Source organism: Papio anubis, chromosome 2, assembly GCF_008728515.1.
Source record: "Papio anubis isolate 15944 chromosome 2, Panubis1.0, whole genome shotgun sequence".
NCBI classification, from domain to species: domain Eukaryota; kingdom Metazoa; phylum Chordata; class Mammalia; order Primates; family Cercopithecidae; genus Papio; species Papio anubis.
The window spans coordinates 61,807,709-61,835,021 of NC_044977.1; the positions used below are offsets into that span (position 1 = coordinate 61,807,709).

At 41.3% G+C, this 27,313-nt stretch overlaps 1 protein-coding gene across 1 annotated transcript in view; it reads left to right on the top strand.

Moving 5' to 3' along the window:
• Positions 1-2,303: 2,303 nt before the first annotated feature.
• Positions 2,304-27,313, top strand: part of IL5RA (interleukin 5 receptor subunit alpha) — a 38,439-nt gene continuing 13,429 nt past the window's right edge. Inside the window, exons 1-8 of the mRNA XM_021934226.2 lie at positions 2,304-3,264; positions 3,843-3,927; positions 6,023-6,168; positions 7,017-7,155; positions 10,646-10,799; positions 10,879-11,066; positions 13,444-13,589; positions 16,698-16,836. Coding sequence (XP_021789918.1) covers positions 3,055-3,264; positions 3,843-3,927; positions 6,023-6,168; positions 7,017-7,155; positions 10,646-10,799; positions 10,879-11,066; positions 13,444-13,589; positions 16,698-16,836 — 1,207 coding nt within the window. The 5' untranslated portion in view covers positions 2,304-3,054. The remainder of the gene's footprint in view (positions 3,265-3,842; positions 3,928-6,022; positions 6,169-7,016; positions 7,156-10,645; positions 10,800-10,878; positions 11,067-13,443; positions 13,590-16,697; positions 16,837-27,313) is intronic.

Here is a 27,313-nt window from a genome sequence, read left to right on the forward strand (position 1 = left end):
GTTTATATTACTTGAAACACTGTATGGGAAATTTTTAGGCAAGGTATCAAAAGTCAGCCAGGCTTGTTACACACTCCCCAGCCTGCTGCACTCCTAACCTAACTCATTCCTCTGTTAGGTTTCACCGCACATTGCACATTAGGGCTGTGCACTAATTTGCTTCTATTCCACACAGGGCCAGGCACACTGAGCATCGGTCCTGTGCCTGACACTGTGCTAGATGCTGGGGTTGCAGCCATGAGCATAGACACGACAGACACAGTCCTCGCCATCTACTGTTGAGTACCGATTGGAACAAGAGGATCGTCTGTAGACAGGTATGCCCAGGAGCATGGATGTGGGATGACAAATTGCACCGTGTGCAATTGGCAGGAAATATTTAACCATTGGGATATTTGTAGCAAACTCCTTTTTCTATTTTTCCAAATACTCAAGGTGGCAACACCATTTCCACATGGACTGACAGAGAGTTTCATGATTATAGCCACAACCTGAACTCATGAGTTATATTTTAGGACTATTTCAGAAATTTAATCAAAAGTACAGTAGTAGTAAAAAAAAAAAAAAATTACATGCATAAGTGGTCCTTATTATTCATTTATATATTTAGACATGAATGTGCAGTTTTTCATTGGGGGGTAATGCAATATACCTAGGTAAACATGTCTTTTGCAGTTTATACCTTGGTTTATTTATTCTTCATCCCCCAAGAGATAACTTTTATTGCTGATTATACTGTACAGGATTAAAGAGAAAGTAAACTCTTTATATTTAAAGGCCTAACAGAGCATGAATCCTCTCAGTTGCTTTACAATTTCTGCCACTAAGGTTGAGTCTGGAATTAGGTGTCACCACAGTTGACTCAAAAAGGTTTTAAAAACAGGGGTGCCAGTATAACTTTGGTTATGAAACAAATGTCCCAGGCAGAAAAATAAGTTTGGAAAAGAAGAGGGGAAAATATTTGTAAGTCTGAACTTCAGTAGAATTTGATCAGTTCTCAAGAACACCGGGGAAATCCACTGCTAATTGTCAAAATTTCTAGAAACACCTATAGAGAAGGAGGTTGTGGTTGTTTTCTCCAAAGTTTCAAAAAATGTTACACCTATCAGAAACTAGATTTTTAGAGAGCACTTAAGGAATTTTAGATTGACTCGATGAAATGTTATATGAGCAAGTAGATCATGATTTTTCTTAGAGATTGAGCATGTATTCCTGGTGATAAACAACCTATAGTTGCTTCATTCTGCTTAGTTTGCATCTTATTTTAACAATTTAATGGTTTTCTGCTAGATTTTAATTGGTAGCCATGAGAAGAATGAGTTGAACATATTGTTGATATATATCTATTTAAGCTAATGAAGTTGCTCTATTATTTTATAGTGAAATATGACCCAGTTGACGTGTATATAATAGTGTATCTTTGGATTAAAGAAATGGCCTGAAGAGATTTGTTTTTTATATTTTTTAGCAGGGAGACAAGAAGTACTAAGAGGCCACAGAGAGTGAGCAGAATTGTAGAAAACACGGTACCAAATCCTGAAGCTCTAGTAATATTCAACCTTATGTACAATTTATCTGACTCACAAAAAAAACCTGTCATTCTTGGTAATATTTAGACCCCTATTGAGTACCTTGTGCTGCCTATAGGACAACTGATTTTGTTCAAAAGCATCTCTTTTTAAATATAAAATACAACAATGAGACATGAAAAAGTTATCTACTTATTTATGGCCAAAAACTAATAATCAAAATTTTTTTGAATGATCAAATTTGAAAAACAATTCTATTTTTAGGAGCTATAAAATCAGAATACATGACAAATTCTAGGGGAGAGTGCCTGCTTACATAAAATATTCAATTATCTCTCTACTGAGATATTCAACAGTTTTATTATTTACTTCAACAATTTAATTGCAAAGGATAAATAGATGTTTATTGTTTTTACAAGTACACTTATAACATAGTTCTACTTTGCCAGTGAAAGTCACAAAAAAATTAATTGTGCAGTTTTTTCTGACCTAGAATTCCTACTATTGAAAATTAGTGCAAAATGAGAGCATATTTAATATTATTTCAGGAAATGCTGACATTTTAAGAAATCACCTTCATAACTTAAAGAGGAAGCTATCTTTGTTGCTGTTCTTAAGGAATTTTTATCTTTGCTTCTCAGGCTTAGTAGATTACCAGTGTTTTCTCTTAATTCAGTAAAATTCTCACTTGTTGAAACTTTTTTTTTAAATTATAGAGTACCTGCTTTTGTTGTCATGGTCATTTTTTTTTTTTTTTTTTTTTTTTAATTTCTACATACTGTGAAATCCTCAGAGAAAAATAAACGGGATTTTAAAATAAAAACTGGCATAGTTCTGATTAACAATACTTAAGTTTATTGGAAAAGGAATTGAGTGATTTATATGCCGATCCTTTCCTGCTGTTGTGGCATTTTACCAATTTCATTAATAAGTTCAGCAGTAATAGTAGCAACCTAAGTAATAATTTAAGAAGTAACAATGAAGTTAAGAGTGTTCTGTGCTATTTCCTGGAGGTATTCATTTAGCCCAGGTCTCTCCTGTGGTTCTACCAGAATTATATTTGGAAAATACCAAGCCACTTAAATAAATGTTTTAGCTGAAATTATAAATCATTGTAATTAGTACCATAAAGTTGACAGAGCATAGGTTTCTTCGTTGGAAGATCAGAGATGGGGTCTAGGCTCCATTACTTAACAGCTGTTTGATCTTTGGCAGATTATTTCACCTTTCAGACTCCTTTCCTTCATGGGTAGGAACAATGTCCGTGGAAGGGATTTCCATCATGTATAACAGCCACATGTGTCTGGTACCAAATCTCTGAGGGGAGCACGTGGTAAGAGACTAGGAAGAACTGCTGTGTAAAAGTGAGGGCAACATAGGGGGAAGCCATGCGTGTTATCTGCCCTTTAAAGCTAAGTTCTGATGAACTATGCCTTTCAAAATGTACAGAAGAAAAACTCAAGACTTCTCATCTGCAATTCCCAGCAAGAGATCACCGACTCCCCTCTTTGACATGTAGAACAGGATGCCGAGACTTTCGTGTGTGTTCACCCTGAGTTATCACATTTCCAGCTCTAGATTCTTTCTCATTGCCCAATTGTTTCAAGGAGATAGAAATATTGTCTTTATTTTCCCCAGGTCTATCAATTCTTTTGTAACCTGCTCCCTTTTGGGGAAAAAAAAGAAAAAAGAAAAACTCTTCAAAGTCAAAGTACCACAAGTTGATTCTGGATTGGTGAGACAAAGTTTCTCTTTCTCAGGCTACCAATTGTTTTAGATTGAAGTTTCCTGTCATGTTCGCTCATCTTTAAATCCTCATAGTGAAAATGGTAATGTTGTTTGTTTCTTTTATTGACTATCCTACAACTTCTACTGTTCAAAGGTCTGCTCTGGTCTCTTGCCGAAAAGCAATCCCCTCCTATTTGTTTCCTTCTCTTCCAGTTTTGCACATACCTTGGGTTCCACCAGGAATGTCTTTTCCCTGTTGTGTGTTTCAAGGACTCTAGTTCACCCTTTAGACGGCAAATCCGAAGTCTCTGCTCCTGTTGTACTCCACACACACCTTTATTGGGGGCAGTTTTACAACTGGTCTACATTTATCAATTTATGTTTCACTCTGTCTTTCAAGCTATGAATCTACATCAGAAGGGCAAAGTCCAAGATTTAGTCATGTTTGTATTTCTAGCACATCACGAATATGCCATAAATGTTTCTCAAATGGCCAAACAACTACATTTTATGTTAGAAAGCAGCTTTCAGTTTTTCTTAAAAATAGCAGCAAGATGATTTTGGTATCTCCCTTGTTTTCTGTAGGATATGATCATCATGGCACCTGTATTACTGATACTTTTGGGGGCCACTGAGATACTGCAAGCTGACTTACTTCCTGATGACAAGAGTAAGGACCTTCTATTCAATTCAATAATGTTTACTTTTAAAAGTATGTTAGTAAAAGGATGACATTATTTTCTCTTAAACTGTCAATTAGAACATTATATATGGATTTTTATGAGATAATATTTATCCTCAAGACAGATGCTTTAAACATGCTATATTTTAAGAAAGCAATGCTGGCTGAAATGCAAATGTTATGCTACAGTGGGAAATCAAAGTCAAAGTGTGGGTGTCCAGGCACCATGGAATAAAGCTGGCGCCAGTGGTCGCATTTGGAATGTCTTCCCACACAAGGGAGTAGTTAGAAGGCCCCATGACCAAACAGTAAGAAACTTCCACTGCATTTTGTCCTGAAATTTGTTGATGTACGTATTTGGTGTGATGACAGAGTTTAAGGAAAATCATCACATGGTCCCAGTCTAGCATTGTCAACAGAACTATCTATGGTAATGACAATGTTCTATCTCTGTAATGTCCAACGCAGTAGCCACTAGCCATATGTGACTATTGAGCCCTTGAAATATGGACAGTGCAACTAAGGTAATGAATTTAAATTAATTTAGGCCGTATGTTGTGGCTCACACCTGTAATCCCAGCACTTTGTGAGGCAGGGGCAGGTGGATCACTTGAAGTCAGAAGTTTGAGACCCACCTGGCTAACATGGTGAAACCCCAACTCTACTAAAAATTCAAAAATAGCCAGCTGTGGTGGCACATGCCTGTAATCTCAGCTACTTGGGAAGCTGAAGCAGGAGAATAGCTTGAACTGAGAGGCAGAGGTTGCAGTAAGCTGAAATCGCACAACACTGCCCTTCAGCCTGGGCAACAGAGTGAGACTCTGTCTCAAAAATTAATTAATTAATTAATAAAAATTTCAATAGTCACAAGTTGCCAATGGCTACCATAATGGACAGTGCAATACAGACAGAGCTCTAAAAATCCTCATGTGGTAAACATGGATGTAGAGGTGTGGGAAGTCTGTTAAGATGCATGGATAAATCCTGATAACTTAGTAAATGAATAAAAGAAGGTTTTGTAATTGTGTGCACAATACTGCCCTAAATGTAGTAAAAAAATTAAAAATTGCATAAATATACACCCAAGAAAAAAATAACGAATATATCATATGTTAATGCCATTCTTAGTGGTACAATTATTTTTAAAAATTTATCTTCTTCTTTTTGCTTATCTGTGTTTTCCAAAATTTCTTCAATAAACAGATATTGATTTTGCAATTAAGCAAAAGCTTTTATTTTGAAAGCAAAGTCAGAGAGTGGCTCATGAAGGGGGAAGAAATATTTTCTTTCTGTAAAGCCCTATTTAAATAAGTTTGCTTGCAAATATTTTTGTCTGTGACTCATAATAAGAGGTAAATACATTTTTACGTTATGTACCAGCACGCATACAAATATATAACTACCCTTATGTAGTGGAAACAAGATTCATGAAACAACTCTTATTATGTTTGATGCACACTGATATTTTCTATTCTATTTTTCTTCTACATCATTAAAAGAAAAATTATGGTCACAAACCAATACATTGTTATCATTGACTGCTAATGGATAATGACTCTCAGTTTGAAAATTATGGTTACAGTGAATGGTGAATAGTGATATAGTAACATGTTCATATTTCAATAAAAATATAGGTATTATAGGTAAACACCTGGACATGGGCAATGTAAAAAAAGATGTTAAAAACAGTTTTAAAGAAACCTCTTCTAGGCTGGGCGTGGTGGCTCCTGCCTGCTAGCATTTTGGAAGGCTGAGGCGGGCAGATCATTTGAAGTTAGGAGTTGGAGATCAGCCTAGCCAACATGGTGAAAACCTGTCTCTATGAAAAATACCAAAAATAAAAAAATAAAAAAATAACCCATTAGCCCAGCGTGGTGGCATGCGCCTGTAGTCCTAGCTACTCAGGTAGAAATAGACACTTTCTCTTTGCCCCGGTGTTACAGGCATGGCAGGAGCAACTGTGTCTGTGGCGCTCGCAGGTCCAGGACAGCATCTGCAGGGCAACAAATATTCAAAAAATTTTTAAAGTGCTGCCTATGTCCAGTTGAACATTGTGCTGTTTCTTTATTCTTTGAATCAACAGTTTCACTTCTCCCACCTGTCAATTTCACCATTAAAGTTACTGGTTTGGCTCAAGTTCTTTTACGCTGGGAACCAAATCCTGATCAAGAGCAAAGGAATGTTAATCTAGAATATCAAGTGAAAATAAACGCTCCAAAAGAAGATGATGTAAGTGTTTATTCTAATGGATATCCTTATTGAGAATAAATATGCGTTTTGACTGCATTTTCTTTATCAAATGAAATTTTATATTAAAAAACAAAAGTACTGACAGGCTCTTTGTTATGTTACCAGTAGACTAGTGTCTCTCTAAGAATGCCTGTGAGCTAGTGCTGGGTGTATTGTTCAGCGTTAAACAGCATCGCAGAATATTTTAACTTTCGGATGATTCTTTCCCTTAACGAAGAATGTTTAGTAACTTTTTAGGCACAATGGATTGGATACTGGTTTTCTGTTTCCCCTAAAATCACCAACCCAACAGAACAGGAGACAGTAGCCTAGCAAAACAAGAAGACAGCAGACAGAATGGAGAGTCAGGGAAACCAAGTTCGAATCCCAGTTCATCCACTTCCTACCTTTGCAACCTGGGACAAGTCATTTAGCTTCTCAGAGCCTCAATTTTACCTCAGGGCTACATTCAGGCATCTGCTACATATTAGGTGTGTAATAAAGTCAAACAAAGGGAGAAATGATTCATATTAACCATTTTTCAGTCAATATGGAATTCTAGATAATTTTCTGTCAAACATTGACCTCTGGGGAGATGATGGTCAAAGGGAACTTCAGTTTAACTGTAATATTTAGTTTGTTTTTACAAGAATAATGTGTTCATGTGTCATTGAGAAGTTACTATGTTGTTATTACAATAGTTTTGTTTTGACTTTTTTCCTAGCAAAACTATTTCATTGCATCTTACTCGTCATTTAAAAAGTAGAAGAAAATGCATATTTGATTAAAATAGCTCTCTTAAGGCTAGTTCTCTTTTATGCATCAAGACTTGTGGGTTTTATTTTTAGTATGAAACCAGAATCACTGAAAGCAAATGCGTAACCATCCTCCACAAAGGATTTTCAGCAAGTGTGCGGACCATCCTGCAGAACGACCACTCACTCCTGGCCAGCAGCTGGGCTTCTGCTGAACTTCATGCCCCACCAGGTAAAGCAGGCCTCCAAAAGTCCAGTTTGTATGTTTTGGACTTTGCAAATATGGAAAAGCAGAAAAATTAACACTAACTCACTTTCCTTTAGTCAGTCACCTGTTCTTGTCAAGTACTCTCCCATATCAACAACATCCTAACTAAGGCTGCTGCCACTTCTTATCATAACCAACTGAATTCCATCTGGCACATTCTTGCAGAAATATCCACCATCTGTGAATTGACCTCCAGTGGAAAGTTGGTGTTTCTGATACTTAGAATCAGTAATACTTCTGATCACACACTTAAGTGCACACACACAATAGGGGAGAGAAAAGAGGAGAAGCAGGCTACCAAGTCCTGGGGCATATGGGTGCACCCAATAACAATTGCCTTGGTCAGTTGAGCTCACAGGTAATTTTTGAACAATTATCCTGTCATATGGCCAGCTGGAAAGACCATGCCTTCTGAATTGTGTTGGTAACTTAAAACAGAATCATAAAGATCTTCTCATTTACTTTTTTTTTTTTTTTTTTTAGATAGAGTCTCCCTCTGTTGCCCAGGCTGAAGTGCAGCAGTGTATTCTCGACTCACTGCAACCTCTGCCTCCTGGGTTCAAACTGTTCTCATGTCACAGCCTTCCGAGTAGCTGGGATTATAGGCGTACGCCTCCATGCTGGACTAATTTTTGTACTATTATTATTATTATTGAGATGGGGTTTTACCATGTTGACCAGGCTGGTCTCGATCTTCTGGCCTCAAGCCATCCACCTGCCTCAGCCTTCCAAAGTGCTGGGATTACAGACATGAGCTGCCATGTCTAGCCCCATTTACTTGTTATAACTTGTCTAGACCACATACCAGCCAATTTGCGTGGGCTTGATCCCAAGTACAGAGACTAATCCAAGGCAGATACAGGATCACAGAGATGGGTTATTGTATGTGGCTTACATCAAACCACTATTTCCCCTTTCTATAATGAATAACTGGATTTTACCTATAAGGCACTTTGCAGCTTACATTTCTACAATTCTAATTATCCTCTGAGCACTCTAATATAGGATGACACTAATAAAAATTATTTCTGTTTTGAACCAAGTGGAATTCACATAAAATGATTCCTTGGATGAGAACTATAAGACAAAGAGTCTCTATAGATCTCTAAACTGTACTTGGGCATGGACTTTCTGGTCATTTGGTGCATGGACAAATATATATTAGGTTGGTGCCAAAGTAATGACCAAAATCACAATTACTTTTGCATCAACCTAATATATGAATATATACATGAACTGAATAAGTCAATTTGCTTCGAGATATTTCTTCTTTTTATCTGTGCAAAAGCAAAAGTACAGATATATCTTTTATCTGTGCAAAAGCACAAATATAAAGAAGAAATCCATCTTTAACTTCTCTACAGGTAATAAGAGGCTCATCATCTTCTCCCTCTGCTTCTTGAAAGACACTGGCTAACAGTGATAAAAATGATCTACAGCTGACTTAAGCTACGACCAAAAGACTCCCTTCTATCTCTCAAGGCTCCCACTTGGATGCCGTCCTTTCTGGTCTGGGTGCAAGAGCTTGTTTCCTTCTCTGAGCAACCACCAACAAGACCAGTGTTTCCCACAGTGTATTTTAAAGACCAACAGTTAATACAGCAATGAGAGGTTGAAATGAAAACAAGCCTTTCTAGTCACATAATTTGAGAAAGACTTAATGAAGCAAACATAAATAAGTTTGCATTTAAAATCTTGGCTAGGTGCGGTGGCTCACACTTGTAATCCCAGCACTTTGGGAGGCCGAGGTAGGTGGATGGCTTGAGGCCAAGAGATCGAGACCAGCCTGGCCAACGTGGTGAAACCCAGTCTCTACTAAAAATACAAAAATTAGCTGAGTGTGGTGGCACGTGCCTGTAATCCCAAGCACTCGGGAGGCTGAGGCAGGAGAACTGCTTGAACCCGGGAGGGGGAGGTTGCAGTGAGCTGAGATCATGCCACTGCACTGTAGCCTGGGCAACAGAATGACTCTGTTTCCAAGTAATAATAATAATAAAATACAATCTGAGTGAGCTGAGATCTGGCCACTGCACTCCAGCCCGGGCAAGAGAGCGAGACTCCGTCTCAGAAAAAAAAAAAAATCTGAAGGTTTTCTTTTGGTTTTTTGAGACAGGGTCTCACTCTGTTGCCCAGGCTGGAGTGTAGTGGCATGATCTTGGTTCATTGCAGCCTCGACCTCCCCAGCTCAAGTGATCCTCCCACCTCAACCTCCCAAGTAGCTGGAACTACAGGCACATGCCACCACACCTGGCTAATTTTTGTATGTTTTGTAGAGTTGGGGTTTCGCCATGTTACCCAGGCTTGTTTCAAACTTCTGAGCTCAAGCAATCTGCCCGCCTCAGCCTCCCAAAGTGCTGGGACTACAGGTGCATGCCACCACGCCTGGCTAATTTTTATATTTTTTGTAAAGACAAGGTTTCACCATGTTGCCTAGGCTGGTCTCAAACTCCTGGGCTCAAGAGATATCCACCAGCCTTGGCTTCCCAGAGTGCTAGGATTACAGGCATGAGCACCGTGCCTGGCCAATTCAAGGTTTTCTTAAAGTCCTAGTATATTAAAGAGGACTTTAACATGCTAATGTGCATCAAGTCTGCAAAGTAGTGGTATTATCTTGCAGTGTTGTCAAAACTCATTTCTTCTGAGCAGCAACCTATGTAATTCATGAAGCATTTGGATACAACCTAATGAATCACACAATTCTAGAATGGAAAGGGATACTCAAGACCTTCCTATACCAACCCTCTCCTTTACAGTTGAAAATACAGAGCCCAGAAAAGTGGGGGTCAATGTCTCACAGCTAGTTATTAACAAATGTGGCATTAGAGCACCAAAGTTGCTGGACATCAACCTCTAAACGACAATATATTGTACTTCTCTTGAACTTTGTCACATTTATTGCACAAACATCACCCCCAAGCCCCAAATAAAATAGCTGGGAAGCTGTTTAATATCAGAAATGGGGATTTTATAATTCTAATTCCATATCTCCAGTAAGTTGGCCTTTTGTAGTTAGTAGGTTTCTAGAAATATGTGATGATGGCTGGGCATGGTGGCTCATGCCTGTAATTTCAGCATTTTAGGAGGCTGAGGCGGGTAGATCACTTGAGGTCAGGAGTTCAAGACCAGCCTGGCCAACATGGTGAAACCCCATCTCTACCAAAAATACAAAAATTAGCCAAGTGTGATGGTGCACACCTGTCATTCCAGCTACTTGGGCGGCTGAGGCATCAGAATCGCTCCAACCCAGGAGGCAGAGGTTGCAGTGAGCCAAGATCACACCACTGCACTGCAGCCTGGGTGACAGAGTGAGGCTCTGTCTCAAGGGGAAAAAAATGTGAAGATGATTATTTTTTGGTGGTGAATAAGATGTTTACATCATTATAGTTCCAAAAGAAGCATGAAATTCAGAGTTTGCCATGGCAATGTTTTGTTCTTTTTATTTTTGACTACCTAGGGTCTCCCGGAACCTCAGTTGTGAATTTAACTTGCACCACAAACACTACAGCAGATAATTATTCACATTTAAGGCCATACCAAGTTTCCCTTCACTGCACCTGGCTTGTTGGCACAGATGCCCCTGAAGACACGCAGTATTTTCTCTACTATAGGTTAGTACTGTACCTATTTTTACTTAGGCAAATGGTTGTTTCCTGCAACCTCATAAAACTCATGAGTGTTCCAATTTAGGTATGGCTCTTGGACTGAAGAATGCCAAGAATACAGCAAAGACTCAACAGGGAGAAATATCGCATGCTGGTTTCCCAGGACTTTTATCCACAGCAGAGGGCGTGACCGGCTTGCGGTGCTTGTTAACGGCTCCAGCAAGCACTCTGCCATCAAGCCCTTTGATCAGCTGTTTGCCCTTCATGCCATTGGTAAGATCGACTTAACCCAAAGCTGAAATAACTGAATCTCAGAACCTCAGCACTGGAGAAGATCACCTAGTTCTACTACTTTTCTGATGCTAAGTAAGCATCAGGCCCACGTTTGAAAACCACTGGGGCAGGGTTCTCCAGCTCAACGCCACCAATGATTTTTGCTGGATAGCTGTGTTATGGAGGGCTGTCCTGGGCATTGTAGGATATTGAGCAGCAGAGGGGCCTCTACACACTAGATGCCAGCAGTATGCCCCTCTGCCCCTGAGCTGTGATTTTTTAAAAAGTCTCAGACTTTGCCAAATGCCCCTCAGGGGGTAAAATTTCCCCCAGTTGAGAATCACTGCACCAGGAAAAGTGAACTAGCTGCTTAAAAGAGACCATTTAATTTTTCATGAGTTCTGACAGGTTTTGTGAAATTTCTGCCCCTGGGTCCTGTGATGGACTAGTGTCACCCCAGCCGGTTTGAGGCCTTTCCCTAACAAATGGCCTCTCTTAGCTGTTCACAGGCAGCAGGTTTCCCATCCAGAAACCCTTCTTCTCCAGGCTAATCTCTCTCTCTCTGCATTTCTCACTGTTCTGGCCCATCTCCTGGATGTTTTGCAGCTCGAATATCTCTCAGTGTGCAATTCTCAGCTCTAAAAATTATATTCATGGTTTCATCTGCTCAGTTCTCAATAGAGAAGACACTCTCCCTCATCCCAGATAGTTCTATTCGTGAAACTCACCAGGCGCTCTCACATGGCATACTGAGTTACGGAGATTCCAGATTTCAATGGTGGGTGGTTATTATGGGCTGTGGGGCCAGATTGCCTGGATTTGGATCCTGGCTCCACCGCTGACTGAGTGACCTTGGACAAGCTGATCATTCCTTTGTGCCTAATCTTCTTATCTGAAACAATGGAGAGGAATCAATACTTCCTGTGCGGTTTTCATGAGAATTGTGTTACTAATGATAAAGTGCTTAGAACAGTGCCTGGCATAAAGGTTTAATAAATACACTACAATATTATTTAGAGAGTATGATTTGGCTGTGACATATCTATTTTCCAATGGAATATAACTTTGTGTCAAGAATCATAGCCCTTACTAAAGAGGTTATGCAATTCTCTCAGTAGTATATTTCTTAGGTGAACTAAAAATGTCACTTTCATGAAAATAGGCAATAAAAGATGCTGAGGAAGACCTAGAAACAATGATATTAATATGAAAATGGATATAATCTAGTACAGACCACAGGAATTCATTTTCTTTTATGATTTTCATTTTATTGAGGCTAATTCCTAGGATTACTAAAATAAATAAGTACTTTCTTGGTTAAGAATTTTCTCCTTAGGGAACAGGAGGCTCTGAAGCCAGTCGACCCCACTCTTAGCTTGTCCCTATTAATTGTGAGATCTAAGTCACATTACCTAAGACAAGGACACTCATTAAGAATTAATTTTCCCCTCACCTCACTGGACCATAAGACAATCAAGTGAGATCTCAGGGGAAAGGACATTAGAGTCCTAAGTGAAGACCAATCCATTCTTCTTTTTTTTTTTTTGAGACAGAGTCTCACTCTGTCCCCTAGGCTGGAGTGCAGTGGCATGATATCGGCCCACTGCAATCTCCGCCTCCCGGACTCACGCCATTTTCCTGCCTCAGCCTCCTGAGTAGCTGGGACTGCAGGTGCCTGCCACCATGCCCAGCTAGTTTTTTGTATTTTTAGTAGAGTCAGGGTTTCACCGTGTTAGCCAGGATGGTTTCGATCTCCCGACCTCGTAATCCGCCTGCCTCAGCCTCCCAAAGTGCTGGGATTACAGGTGTGAGACACCAAGCCCGGCCCTAATCCATTCTTTTTTGATGCAAAAGACAACTGAAGCTTCCTGCTCCATCCCCCAAACAAACAAAAAACAAAAGATGCAGTAAACAAAATGAAATTAAAATTGAAAACTGAATCTCAGAAAGGGGAAGTGATTTGCTCAGGGCCACATACCTACTGGGAAGAGGCAAGGCTTGGTGGAAGGTCCAGGGAAACGTTCTCTCAGTGGTCAGGTTTATTCTGGGCCTGGTACAACTTGAGTAGTAAAGGGAGATGGTGGGTGAGTCTTGCAATGAGCTGAGTGGGGAAGAGATTCAAGCATTTGACTCCATTTGGAGTAGTAATCCTTGTAGTTTCCAGAAAGGGTCTCTTCTTCTTCAGCACTATTAGACAAGAGTATTACAGGAGGCCACTGGCTTCCTGTGGCTTGGAGATCAGTTGATTAAGACCTGATGGTAAATATTTGAAAAAAGCATATCTTAGAAATGCCTTGAGAAGTGTGGGTGGATTGGAGTTATCAGCTCTGATCACTGATTCTAAAAAAAAAAAATCACTGATCTTTCATTCCCTTAGATCAAATAAATCCGCCACTGAATGTCACAGCAGAGATTGAAGGAACTCGTCTCTCTATCCAATGGGAGAAACCAGTGTCTGCCTTTCCAATCCATTGCTTTGATTATGAAGTAAAAATACACAATGCAAGGAACGGATATTTGCAGGTAATTACTCAGATCATTCCAATATTTGATGACAGACATTTATTTTAGAAACATTTAAAAAATTATCTTCAGTGACTGCAACCAAGTTACAGCTTGGTACTAACAAGGTCAAAGTTAACTTACATCTACCCAGGTATTATAGGTATAAACCAAATCTTACTGGCCTTTTGTTTGAAAGAACATACTTTTGGTTGAAACTAATACAAAGGATTAGAAACAGACTCATTGGTACTAGTGTTGGTTAAAATCTAAAATGATAGATGGGTGCAGTGACTCATGCCTGTAATCCTAGCACTTTGGGAGGCCACTGTGGGTGGATCACCTGAGATGAGGAGTTCAAGACCAGCCTGACCAACATGGTGAAACCCCATCTCTACTAAAAAATACAAAAAAAACTAGCCGGGCGAGGTGGTGGGCGCCTGTAGTCCCAGCTACTCGGGAGGCTGAGGCAGGAGAATGGCGTAAACCTGGGAGGCGGAGCTTGCAGTGAGCTGAGATCTGGCCACTGCACTCCAGCCTGGGCGACAGAGCGAGACTCTGTCTCAAAAAACAAAACAAAACAAAACAAACAAAAAAACCCCACAAAAATTAGCCAACATGATGGCGCATGCCTATAATCCCAGCTACTTGGGGGTGGGGGCTGAGGCAGGAGAATCGCTTCAACCAGGGAGGCGGAGGTTACAGTAAGCCGAGATTGTGCCACTGCACTCCAACCTGGGGGACAGAGCGATACTTCATCTCCAAAAAAAAAAAAAAAAAAAAAAAAATCTAAAGTGATGCAGCTACTGTAAAAACGGTATGATGAATTCTCAAACAATTAGAAATAGAATTCCCATATGATCCAACAATTCCATTTCTGGTTATATATACAAAAGAATTGAAAACAAGGATTCAAAGAGATGTTTGTACACCCATGTCCATAGCAGCATTATTCACAACAGCCAAAAGCTGGAAGCAACCCATGTGCCCATTAAATGAATGGATGAGCAAAATGCAGTATATACATACAATAGGATATTATCCAGCATTAAAAGAAAGGAAATTCTGACACATGCTGCATCACGGAGGAACCTTGAGGACATTATGCTAAGCAAAATAAGTCAGTCACAAAAGGACAAATACTGTCTGATTCTACTTTAGGAGGTTAAATTGTAAAATTCTTAGAAACAGAGTAGGATGGTGGTTACCAGGAATTGGTTGGAGGGCGGATGGAGAGCTATTGTTTAATGGGTACAGAGTTTCACTTTTGCAAGATTAAAAGACTGTTGAACATTGGTGACACGACAATATGAAAGTATTTAATATCGCAAAGCTGTACACTTAAAAGGGATTAAGATGGTAAATTTCATTATATGTATTTTACCACAATTTAAAAAAACTCATTAGTACTAATAGACAAAAATTTCAAAGGGAAAGGAACTGAGAAGAAAGTCAATCAACATTTCTTGAGCATCAATTATGTGTCAAACTTTATTATGTGTATATTCCACCCTCACAATAATTCTATGATGTAATTATCATTCCCATTTTATAGGAAAGTGAGGCAAAAGAGATGAAGTAACTCTCCCACAGTCACAAAGCTAGGGAAAAAAACAGGATTCCAACTCATGTCTTATAGAGAGTAGACAAAGCCAATTCCATTAGATTCAACAAATATTTACAAATTGGCTTCTTTGTGAGAAATAAGACTGTTTCTGCCATGGAGTGACCCAATCTTGTGACATATTTGCCCAGCCTTGGGGTTGCTCTCCCACAGGAAAAGCCAGTGCAGCTAGAGATGGGGGTGTGGGCACAGAGTCTGCTATGCAGAGAGGAACTGAACGGAATCTGCAAGGATGAAGAGAAACTGGTCTGGTGAGAAAACATGAGAAGGACTTTCTTAGCCAGAGCTTCCCAAAATACTTACACTGAAGGGCTGTGAGTGCGTGTCTTTTTATAATATCTAATCTACCATCGATTGGTGCTTTTGTCAAATACATAAAAATGATTTGCTAGCAAAAATTAAATATAGCCAAAGACATGTAAAGTATCAGTTCACTGATCATGTGTTTGGATGTCATGGCGATGTCAAATTGCTACCAAAACTTCCAAATTGTAGTCATAATTTTATCTGTATTTAGCCCATCACAGGCCAGTAATAAATAGTTCCTGACCTGCACCAGTCTAGGAAAAGGAGTAACTTTATGCTTGAGAGAGTGTGGTTCTTTCAGTCAAGTGGCAAGTAATTCAGTCTGCCTGGATGCCTGGATATAAGACCAACACTGAACTCATGACTCTGTATCTGACACTGTGACTTCTCCCCGAGTGGCTCTATAAGATTTTTTTTTTTAAATAAAGAAATGGCTTCTGTGTTAAAAACCATGACTACGGGCAATGGATGCCACTGAAGAATTTCACACAAGAGAGAAATATGTCCACATTTGCAGAGTAGAAGAAGAATTTTGGTAGCAGCGTGAAAACCGGATGTGAGTGGGGAGGGGCCACATGGACATATGGATATCAGTTAGTGGCTACTGCAACAGTCCAAGCAAAAGATAATAAGAGCTAAAATAGGCAATGGACACAGGGCTGGAGTAAAAAAGGGAGAAACACCTCCAGGGGGTATTCAAGATACAAGTGTCAGGAACACATCTCTGGCACAGGGGACTAGCTGGATGGTGGCGACCGTGATCAGCAGAAAGAAAAAGAAGAAGGGCTCATTCATGAGAAAACTGCTTCAACACGAGACAATCTAGTGTTTGTGTGATATTATTTAGTAATGTGACCATAGATTATGGAGGGACAAGGTGAGGGAATAATGCATCCTGGCAGAGGCCACTCCAGTCTTTCAGTCTGGAAACGTCTGCTGGGCCTGGATAGGATCACCTGGATCTTGACTGTTGACCATTTCATATATTTGGGTTACAAGATAGCGTTTGCCTGAAGGGTGACTGCCAACACAGCAACACTGAAGCGCCTAGTGTAAACGAATTGATATGTGCCCTGTTGATTTTAAATGGCTTGCTGAACAGTGAGTCACATGACCTATATAGGACCTCCCATTCTGATAATTGGCAGAACTAAATTAGGTGTTTAGAGATTCTTATAATGCTATTTTTCCCCACTTAGATAGAAAAAATGATGACCAATGCATTCATCTCAATAATTGATGATCTTTCTAAGTATGATGTTCAAGTGAGAGCAGCAGTGAGCTCCATGTGCAGAGAGGCGGGGCTCTGGAGTGAGTGGAGCCAACCTATTTATGTGGGTAAGTAGCTTATGTTTATTTTACATTGGCAGCCTTCCTTGTGATCAAAGAAGGTAATCCCAGAAGTGTACACTTTCATTTGTGGGTCTTAAAATGGTTTCATATCTCTATTGTGATTCATTTTCTATTGGTCTACTGCCTTTCCAATCAGGAAATGAAGCCAAGTGAAGTTTAAGTGTCCAACCTTGTCATTAGCACCAACCCTCCTAGACCCGGTGCCTATTTTTTTTTTTTTTTCCCAAATCTTGTTTCTAGTTTTATCCATGTTTTAAATTAAACTTTTTATTTTGAAATACTTAGACTCACATGCTGTGGGAAGAAATAATAGAGATCCTGTGTCTCTTTCATCCAGTTTTCCTCAAGGGTAACATCTTATAGAACTATAGTACAATAGTGGAATAGCATATTGGTGTTGGTAATCCAGATCTTACTGATTTCATCAATTTTATATGTCCTCATTTGTTTGTTTCTTTTTGGACAGAGTCTTGCTCTGTCACCCAGGTGGGAGTGCAGTGGTGCAATCTCAGCTCACTGCTACCTCTGCCTCCTGGGTTCAAGTGATTCTCCTGTCTCAGCCTCCCGTGTAGCTGGGACTACAGGCACATGCCATCACACTTGGCTAATTTTCGTATTTTTAGTAGACACAGGATTTCACCACGTTGGTCAGGCTGGTCTTGAACTCCTGACTTCAGGTGATCCAGTGGCCTCAGCCTCCCAAAGTGCTGGGATTACAGGCATGAGCCACTGTGCCCAGCCATATGTCCTCATTTGTATGTGTGTGTTTGGTTCTATGCAATTTTAGCACATGTTTAAATTCATGTACCCATCACCACAGTCAAATACAGAGCAGTTTCATCATCACCTGTTACCCTTTTATAAACACACCCATCTCTCTCTCCTCTCTTCTATCCCTGAACCCTGGCAACGACTAGTCTGTTCTCCATCTCTGTAATTTTCCCGTATCTAATTTTGACTTTATACTTTTTTAAAAAAAAGAAGATTACAAAATTGAATAATCTACAGGGGCCCACAAAATCTGGATCTGTCCCTGAGCCTTCAGCCTAACAGATATAGAGTATGAAAAGGTCCATGCATCACCGGGCTCCTGTGTTAGCTCTGCAACTGTTTATGTTAGGACCAAATGGACTAGTTTGCTTGGCTAGTAAGATGGGCACCTTCTCTGTCAGTGAGATCCATGAAGGATAATATATCCAACGGCAGCTATGGATGAAGGGGCACATTTCCAGTCTTACCCTGACACAGATGTCAATTCCACACCCAGGACATGTGGACTTGCACCTTGAAGACAGAAAATTCATACCCTGTGTTAGCCGGGTGCAATGGCTCACACCTGTAATCCCAGCACTTTGGGAGGCCGAGGTGGGCAGATCACGAGGTCAGAAGATTGAGACCATCCTCAGTAATACTGTGACACCCCGTCTCTACTAAAAAAAAAAATTAGCCGGGCGTGGTGGTGGGCGCGGTAGCGGGCGCCTGTAGTCCCAGAAATTCAGGAGGCTGAGGCAGGAGAATGGTGTGAACCCAGGAGGCGGAGCTTGCAGTGAGCCCATCATGCCACTGTACTCCAGCCTGGGCGACGGAGCGAGACTCCATCTCAAAAAAAAAAAAAAGAAAGAAAAGAAAAGAAAATTCATACTCTGGCTATTACTCAGGTGTTTCCGGCAAGTCAGCATAGGCATTGTATGAGAGAAGGAAACAGTTAAAAAGCAACCAGTGTGTCTCATGTGTATGATAAACCATGCAGCCTGGGGAGGCACACACATGTCATCAACTGTTGCACTAGGTCTATAAGAGCATGAGATGGTGGGAAGAAGACTGGAGCCTTACATAGAAAGCCCAGGTTTAACATTCAGCCTTGACAAGGATTGATTGTGTATCGCCAGACAAATCATTTCTCTCTGTTTGCTAGGGTTCTCAAGATAAAGGAGATAACATCCAGCTTTCCTGCCCCACAGGGTATCTGAAATAAAAACAACTGCAGGGATAGCAGATTACATGTGTTTTTTAATATTTATTTATTTATTTATTTATTGCCAAGCACTATGGTAAATACATTATCTTAGTCCTATCAAAAAACTTGTTTGGAAAGTTTAGACAATTGGCTTAACTCTGTTCTGCATGGCCAACAAGTGGCAGGGATGGGGCTCTGACCCCAGATTAACTGACTTGATCTCACTTGATCTCTGGACACTCTGGCATGGTGGGACAGGATTCTGCAAGCTTTAAAGTGCTGGGTAGATTGAAGTCTTATTTAAGAGATCTAGGGGATGGGTGTGGTGTCTCACGCCTGTAATCCCAGCACTTTGGGAGGCCGAGAAGGGCGGATCATGAGGTCAGGAGATCGACACCATCCTGGCTAACATGGTGAAACCCTGTCTCTACTAAAAATACAAAAAATTAGCTGGGCGTGGTGGTGCGCACCTGTAATCCCAGCTACTCGGGAGGCAGGAGAATCACTTGAACCCAGGAGGTGGAGGCTGCAGTGAGCCAAGATCACGCCACTGCACTCCAGCCTGGGCAACAGAGCAAGACTCTCCATCTCAAACAAAACAAAACAAAACAAAACAAAAAAAAAGAGAAAAAGATCTTGGTAGCCAACCTTTGTGATTATGGGTGATCAAGCGTGTGGATGCTATCTCTCATGAATCCTATGAGGTATTCATTAACCATTGGAAGAGTATACATGGGAGAGATTTCGTTCAGGCACATGCCAAAATGTTCTACTATTTAATTCATTTGCTTAAGCTATGGGGTGGGTCTTCAGGAAAGTCTTGGGCAGTGACCCATTAGCCCATGTGGAAATGACTCTGATCTGACACATAGAAGATAGGTTTCCATTGAAGACTGGGAAAGATAAGGAAAGGCCTAATAAATGGAGAACTGTTCTGAATCTGCCAGGGGGCTGGTCATGCTAAGTTAGCGAGTTCCCAAAGGAGAACAGCGTCCCCTAAAGTTGTGCAACACACAACCAGCTCAGCCTTAGAGGAGTAGCCGTCGCATCAATCAGAGAGACTTACAGGAGCATCATGAGCCTTCCTAGGGAGAGGGAACTGAAAGGACACTAAAAGGAAGTGAGAATGGGCCAAACTCACCTGCTTCACAATTCTGTTGAGACCAATCTTCCCCTCCCTCCCCTCCTCCCTAGGTTGACACCCTCACCTAACTAACCAGCACACACAGGACTTTCCTCAACATGGCTCCATTTGCACAGGGAAAATTCACTCTGTTCCCCAGGAGGGAAACAAATATGAGAAGCATTCATCAGTCTCAGGGAATTTTTAACAAGGTCATTAATTTTGTCAAATGCCTAAGGTGGAAGTTTAATTTTTGTTACTTGAATTCAATAGACTTCTTTTTAAAAATGCTTTCTGTGACTCCCCAGGGGCACAAAACTCACTGGCTCAAGACTATTGCTATTTCTAAGTGTCTTCCCAACACCTCTCTCTCTCTATATTCAATTTGGGAGATTTTTAAATGCTGTCTAAGGAAACTTAAACCAAGATGATGGGCACCAAGGTCAGAACCCTGGATAAGAAGTGAGTTATGCTTTCTGAGTCTTTGACTTTTGAAGTTATAGTCACTGTTGCCTGCTGAGAATTTAGAACGTACAGGGTGAAACAGAAGCACTAGACATTCAGGACATCTAGGTTTTTAGCCACGGCTCTGCCAACGTCTAGCTCTATGATGTAAGCTAGAGATGACACGAGATAATATTTTGTGAGCAAAGTAATGAGAGACTGCTTAGAGTGCAGCATTGAGGATTCTGAGGCTAAATTTAGATTGTCAGAAGGAATCGTGATCTCCTGCCACCACTGCAGGGGACAGAGTGGTGACCAGCGTGACAGGGTTTTTCCACCCTGACCTGGTCGGTCTATACCTAACCTCTCTGGGCCTCAGCGTCCTCACCAGTAAAATATAAGTGCTGCACTACAAACCTGCTTCCATCTCTGCCATTCACGTTCACCTTCTCTGTACCACCCCACTGCAAAAGTGCTGAGAGTGAAATTGTGATCCATAATGAGTGCTTATTTTAAGCTTGTTTTTAATTTATTATTCACTCTCCACTTTAGAGCTCTCTCACCATTATTATTTCCTAAATAATACCTTCCTAGTTTGAATCTGGACTCATTATCGTTTCCCCCCAGGTGTACCTCGTTGCCATTATCTATAGCAAATCCCATTTCATTTACTGCCACCCTTTTCATGAAGATGAGCTGATTAATATTACTACTCACCTTATAAATCCATCCTTTCTGGAATTTACTCCTCACTCAGTTTAGGATCATTAGTGAATTTAATCAATGTAGACTTTCCATTTTCATCAAGATGATTAATAAACATAACAGGAAGTCCAAGCCCCTCTGGGACATTTTGCATGGCTCTTTTTTATCCCTTGAGGATGCAGCAATAATTATGCTCAGCTAGAAGTCTATCAGGCGATTTTGCTGCTACATTCATTTCCTTTGAACACGCTCTCTCCTCTTTTGCCTTATCTTAAAAATAGCACGCTGCAGCCCTTCCATTCCATTTTACACCAAGACTCAACTCAAATATCACCCCTTTCTTAGACATTAATTCCCCCCCCACCGTTATTTTAAAGTAAGAAAATGGAGGTCCTGAGATACTAAATGACTCAGCAGTTGCAAACAGCCAAGAAGTGGCTATTTATACGATTTTCTCAAATAGATGACATATGAGCCAATTAGTGAATTAGAATAGATTTGATTAACTAATTAACCCATTATAGCCCAAGGTTATTTCATTAAAAAAATGAGACACAGGGTAAGTTTTGATTGATGAGATAAGGGGAGCTGGGAGAGGAAGGGGGTGCTGTCCAGCTCTGTTGGTAAGGTCCCTGGCCAGCCAAGGGGCACAGGGGACAGCAGGGAGAGGGTATAATCAGCAAGTGAGTGCTCTTTGCTTGCTCTGAACAGTGCCTGATTGGCTCTCCTGTCCTAGAATTTCCAGAGCATGGAATTTTTTTAATTAAAAATAATTGTTTTATTTCAACAGCTTTAGGGGTACAAGTGGTTTTTGGTTACATGGATGACTTGTATAGTGGTTAAGTCTGGGCTTTTATTGTACCCATCAGCTGAATAGTTTGTATCATACCCAATAGGTAATTTTTTATCCCTCATGCTCCTCCCACCTTCTCCCCTTCTGAGTCTCCAGTGTTCATTACACCACTCTGTATGCTTCTGTGTACCCAAAACTTAGCTCCCATTTATGAGTGAGAACATGTGGTATTTGGTTTTTCGTTCCTGAGTTACTTTCCTTAGGGTAATGGCCTCTAATTCAATCCAAGTTGCTGCAAAAGACATTATTGCATTCTTTTTGTACAACTGAGTAGTATTTCATGGTGTATATTTACCATGTTTTCTTTATCCACTCATCAGTTGATAGGTACTTAGGGGGATTCTGTATCTTTGCAATTGTGAATTGTGCTATGATAAACATGCACCTTAGGCGTCTTTTTGATATAGTGACTTCTCCTTTGGAAGATTTCTCAAAAACTGAATGAGACCTACAATTTGATTCAGAATGTTTTTTTTAAGAGATGAGGGGTCTCACTATGTTGCCCACGCTGGTCTCAAACTCCTGGGCTCAAGCAATCCTCCTGCCTTAGCCTCCTGAGTAGTTGGGCCTATAGGCACATGCCACTGAGCTGGGCGGGAATTTTTTTTTTATGGAAGTAGCAGTTTCGCTTTATCAGTACTCGTTATCAACTGCCCTATGTCAGCTGGCTTCTCTGTCTTATCTTAAGAGCTAACTTCCCAATTTTCACATGTCTTTCTCCTTTTTAAACTTTCTTAACTTCCGATTCTTCTGTTCCTTTGTTATCTTTGCTGTCTCCTGTTTATCGAAACTTTTTGTTTCCTGACCCTGGTCTTCATGAAGCTGTGTGTTTTCTCAAGTCCATCACCTTCTCTTCTTTCCTCCATCCATGAAGCTCAAATGCCAAGTGTGAAACAAGGAATGATGAAAATAAATTTTCCCATGGTCATGTCCTTGCTTACGGAAAAAGAGAGTTATGTGGGTCTACCCTGCTCTTATTTCTGGCTGTGTCTTTGGTCAGGATCAGTGGTTCTGAGACCTGCTTCTTCTGTGACAGACCACAATCACCGCAATTGCCCTTCAAAGAAACGATGGGGTTTTGCTTTGACCTCACTGAAGGCAAAATTTGATGGCCAGGATCTATGCAATGATGCTACTGGGTTCCATTAAAGGAGATCGAGACCATCCTGGCTATCACGGTGAAACCCCGTCTCTACTAAAAAATACAAAAAAACTAGCCGGGCGAGGTGGCGGGCGCCTGTAGTCCCAGCTACTCTGGAGGCTGAGACAGGAGAATGGCGGGAACCCGGGAGGCGGAGCTTGCAGTGAGCTGAGATCCGGCCACTGCACTCCAGCCTGGGCGACAGAGCAAGACTCCGTCTCCAAAAAAAAAAAAAAAAAAAAAAAAAAAAGTATTTTTTTAAAGCTTTCTTTAGTCTTGAGATGTATGGCACCTACACCCAGGGGAGTTGAAGAAGACTCAGCACAGTTTTCAGATCACTCAGTCACGAGGTCACAGCAGACAGGAGCACCTGCTGCCCCCAGCAGCTCCTTAAACATAGAGATGTGTTGCTCATAGGAAATCTTGGCCTTTGCTTTCCTCTCAAGAGTTTGAGCTGGTGGGGTGGGTGTCTCAGAGTCCTGTGACACAGCCTAGAATCTGTTAGGACTTAATGAAAATGGGTTGAGATAGGGTATCAGGGTGGCCTATGGGAATATGGGCTGGAAGGAAGGCCACCCCAGAGAAACTCCTGTGCCTTTTCCTTTTGACTTGACATTCATGGGCTGATGTATGAGGTGACTTCGTACCTTTGTCCTGGGCACCTGGAATCAAAAACTGGAGTCACCTTTGGGACCATCAAATACATCTTCATTTTCTAGTTTGCCTGCATTGTGCCAAGGTCCCGCAGCTCCAACCTGATTCCTTGGACTCTGACTCCTACCTGGAGCTCTGATCCCTTCTCTATGTCTCTCCTTATCCCATCCCTCTCCTTCAGCAACTTTTTCTTGTTAAATTCTCACACTATGGTGAAACAAGGAGAAAGATGAAAGGGAAATGTTGTAGAAGGGTCCACATGAGCTATCCCCAGGCCTTCCAAAATAATCTTGCAAAACTCTTGTGAGGTTTGAGATGGGAGCCTGCGGGTCTATACCGTAGCAAAAATTGCTTAAAAGGAACAAGAGTTGACCCAGTAACAACATGAAAGACCCACTTAGGCTGACTTAAGACTAACACAGCTTATTGTGGTTCTGGTTTTCCTGTGTAGACAGATGGCTTGGTCACACTGCTTCCTTTTGTCCAGCCTGGTTAGATCCCACCTGGCAGCCCCATTTGTTCCCACCAGCGGAGCAGGACTGCCTCACCCCAGTGGTCATCCCACTGGCCTGAAGGAGGGTTAACAGGGACCTTTCAGATTTCATCTCCAACTGCCAGGAGCAGGGAGTTCCCACAGCGCTTTCAGGCACAGTCACCTCTATTGGTGTCTGCACTACCCTTCTAGGCATACATTCTGCCTCATGGTGGGATGGCAGCTTGGGGGAGGGAGGGACTCTGTCAGGGGGCCAGCCCCTGTGCAGGACATATTCACCTACATCATCTTATTTATCATCACATACATGACTTCCTAATCACCCAGGTGAGAAAACAGATGCAGACAGCTGAAGGAACTGCTGGAAGCTACACAGATAGTAAGTGGGACACCTGGGTTTGGAACCCACCCAGAGGACTGGCTCCACACCTGGGTTCTTTTCGAGATGTTCCATGGCCCTGGTGGTTATTACTCCAGCCAGGGAAACTGAGGCTGGAGGATGGGCCAAGCTCAGGCAAAGGGGCTGGGGGCTGTGAAAGCAGGAAGCTCTGCCAGCTCTTGACCTTGTCAGTCTCCATCCAGACAAGCCATTGGGAATGAAGTTAGCTTCTTCAGGCCGTTCTTGTCTAAATGTTCCTGTCCAAGTTCTAACTTATTAGAACTTAAATCCTTGAAGGGCAGGAACTTCCATTTCTCTTCCTCAGTATCTGGAATATTTGGTGTGTGTTTATTTCTCCTGACCTGAGTTTATCACTCTGCATTTTGGGAATTCTGATAGCACTCCAACTTTGGCCTCGCTTTGATGAAAGGGAAATTATCTTGATGAATTTGTTGACACAATGCATTTCATCCTAATCGTAATTACAATAAGTAATATTTATTGAGCACCTATGTACCAGCACTGTGCTAAGCACTTCACATGTGTTAATTTATTCAGTCCATCTCCCTATTTTATAATGCAGGACATAGAAGCTGGAGAGGCTACCCTGCTGAAGGTCACTTTGGTAGCAAGTGGCAGAACTAGGGCTAAACTTCTGGGGTTTTTTTTGTTTTGTTTTGTTTTGTTTTTAATAAGATAGAGTCTCGCTCTGTCCCCCAGGCTGGAGTGCAGTCACACAATGATCCCGGCTCACTGCAGCCTCCACCTCCCATGGGGGTTCAAGCAATTCTCCTGCCTCAGCCACCAGAGTAGCTGGAATTACTCACACCACCACGCCCGGCTAATTTTGTATCTTTAGTAGTGACAAGATTTCACCATGTTGGCCAGGCTGATCTTGAACTCCTGACTTCAAGTGATCCACCCACCTTGGCCTCCCAAAGTGCTGGGATTGCAGGCCTGAGCCACCACACTCAGTCTAGGACTAAACTTCTTTAACCCTTGTTGCTTAATTCTATGTGATGACCACATGCTCTGCAGCCAGCTTTCATCTGCTTTAGCAGGTTGATAAAACAGGCCCAGCAGCCCCTTACAGGGAAGAAAATTCTGGGTTGCTTGGGGGGCCCTAGAAGGTACATGGCCCTTGGTGCTTTGTGGGAAAGCCTGCAGAGAAGAAGACTGCCATGAGGAATTCCCCTCTCAACTTCATCAAGTCTAGTCCTACTGGGGGATAATGCAAACAAGCAGTAAACTTAACAAGCAGTAAAATTAACTGCAGTGAACCATCCAGTTAATCCTGAATGCACACACAAATACATGCATGCACACAAATACATGCATGATGCACACAAATACACACATGTACACAAATACACAGTCTCCATTTCCTCTCTCTATTCAGTTCATTCAAGCCCAGTTCCACCAGATGAAGATAGTGCAGGTTGTGTGTGTTTGATCTGGGTCCTTCACTACACTACACATTTTGTTCACTGAAGCTGCATTTTGCTGTCCTCTTTTTATTTCTCTAAACCAGGTACCTCCCACAGTCCATTTGACAGCTGCCTCGAAAGCTCACTCACCCAAAAGGTCTGCTCCTGACTTGCTTGCACTGGGAGCCTGTGATCTGGTTTGGGGTGCTCATTCATGAATGATGCCACAGTCTCCCCTCCAACCAGAGGCAAGTCACAGGAAGCTAGTTAAACCCTGTATCATAGACTACCATATTGACATCCTCTCAATTACCCAACCCTGTTGGTGCCATTTGAACTTCTCTCAGCACCTGCTGGTTCTAAAAACACAGCAGGCCTGCTCCGTTGGAAGCATCCCATCAATTTACTAATTAGCTCTTTTCCCTGGAAACCTATTGTTGAGTCTGAAATCAGATTCAAAATCAATATGTAAGCACTGAAAGTTCATACTTACATGCACAATTTAAGGTGGAACAGGCTTCCAAATCAAATTTACCTCCTAAGAGCTATTAGTGTAAACCTCATAGATCATAGAATTCTAGAGCAAGAGAGACTGCAGCCCTAAAAGGGAAGTGGCTTGACAAAACTCCCAGAGGCAGAGCTGGGACTAGTTTGGGTGCAATACCTGGAGTCCTTCTGCCCTCTGTGTTGCCACTGTCTCAGCCCACCTGCACCCCATGTCCCACTCCATATACATTCTAGGGTCATAGAAGAATAGCAGACTATTGGCTTCTTTGCAAGGTCAAATGGTTAAGATGTCAAAAATAATGGAAACTGAGGTCCCCAGACACCAGAAACTGAATTTCCCAAATGGTCTAAGTTAGCGATGCCTAAAAAGCACCCAGGAATCAAATAGGGAGTCTGGAGAGCTTGTCCTCCTTACAAGGACAGGCTGTGTGACTTCTTCTTTCTGAAACCCATTTTTGCATAACCAAATGGCAGTGCCCATTGATTTCTTGAAAAGAAACATCTGTGACTTCCTTTTTAATGGCAAGAAAGGTATTCTCCTTGAGTCAGAGAAAAGAGCCAAATTACCTGGAAATACATTTTGTTTTTAAAATCTCCAAGGTTGGAGACCCCAGAATTCAAACTAAGACTACATTATGGGATCTCCCAACTTTTAAAGTATTGAAATTCTTAATCATTTTGACCCAAAGAATGTATGCTCTCAGTGGGATCCTCTCTCCTTGCTCTACTTCCAGCAAAACAGAGGAGGTGCTTACTTTAATTCACTAATCTACTGGGTG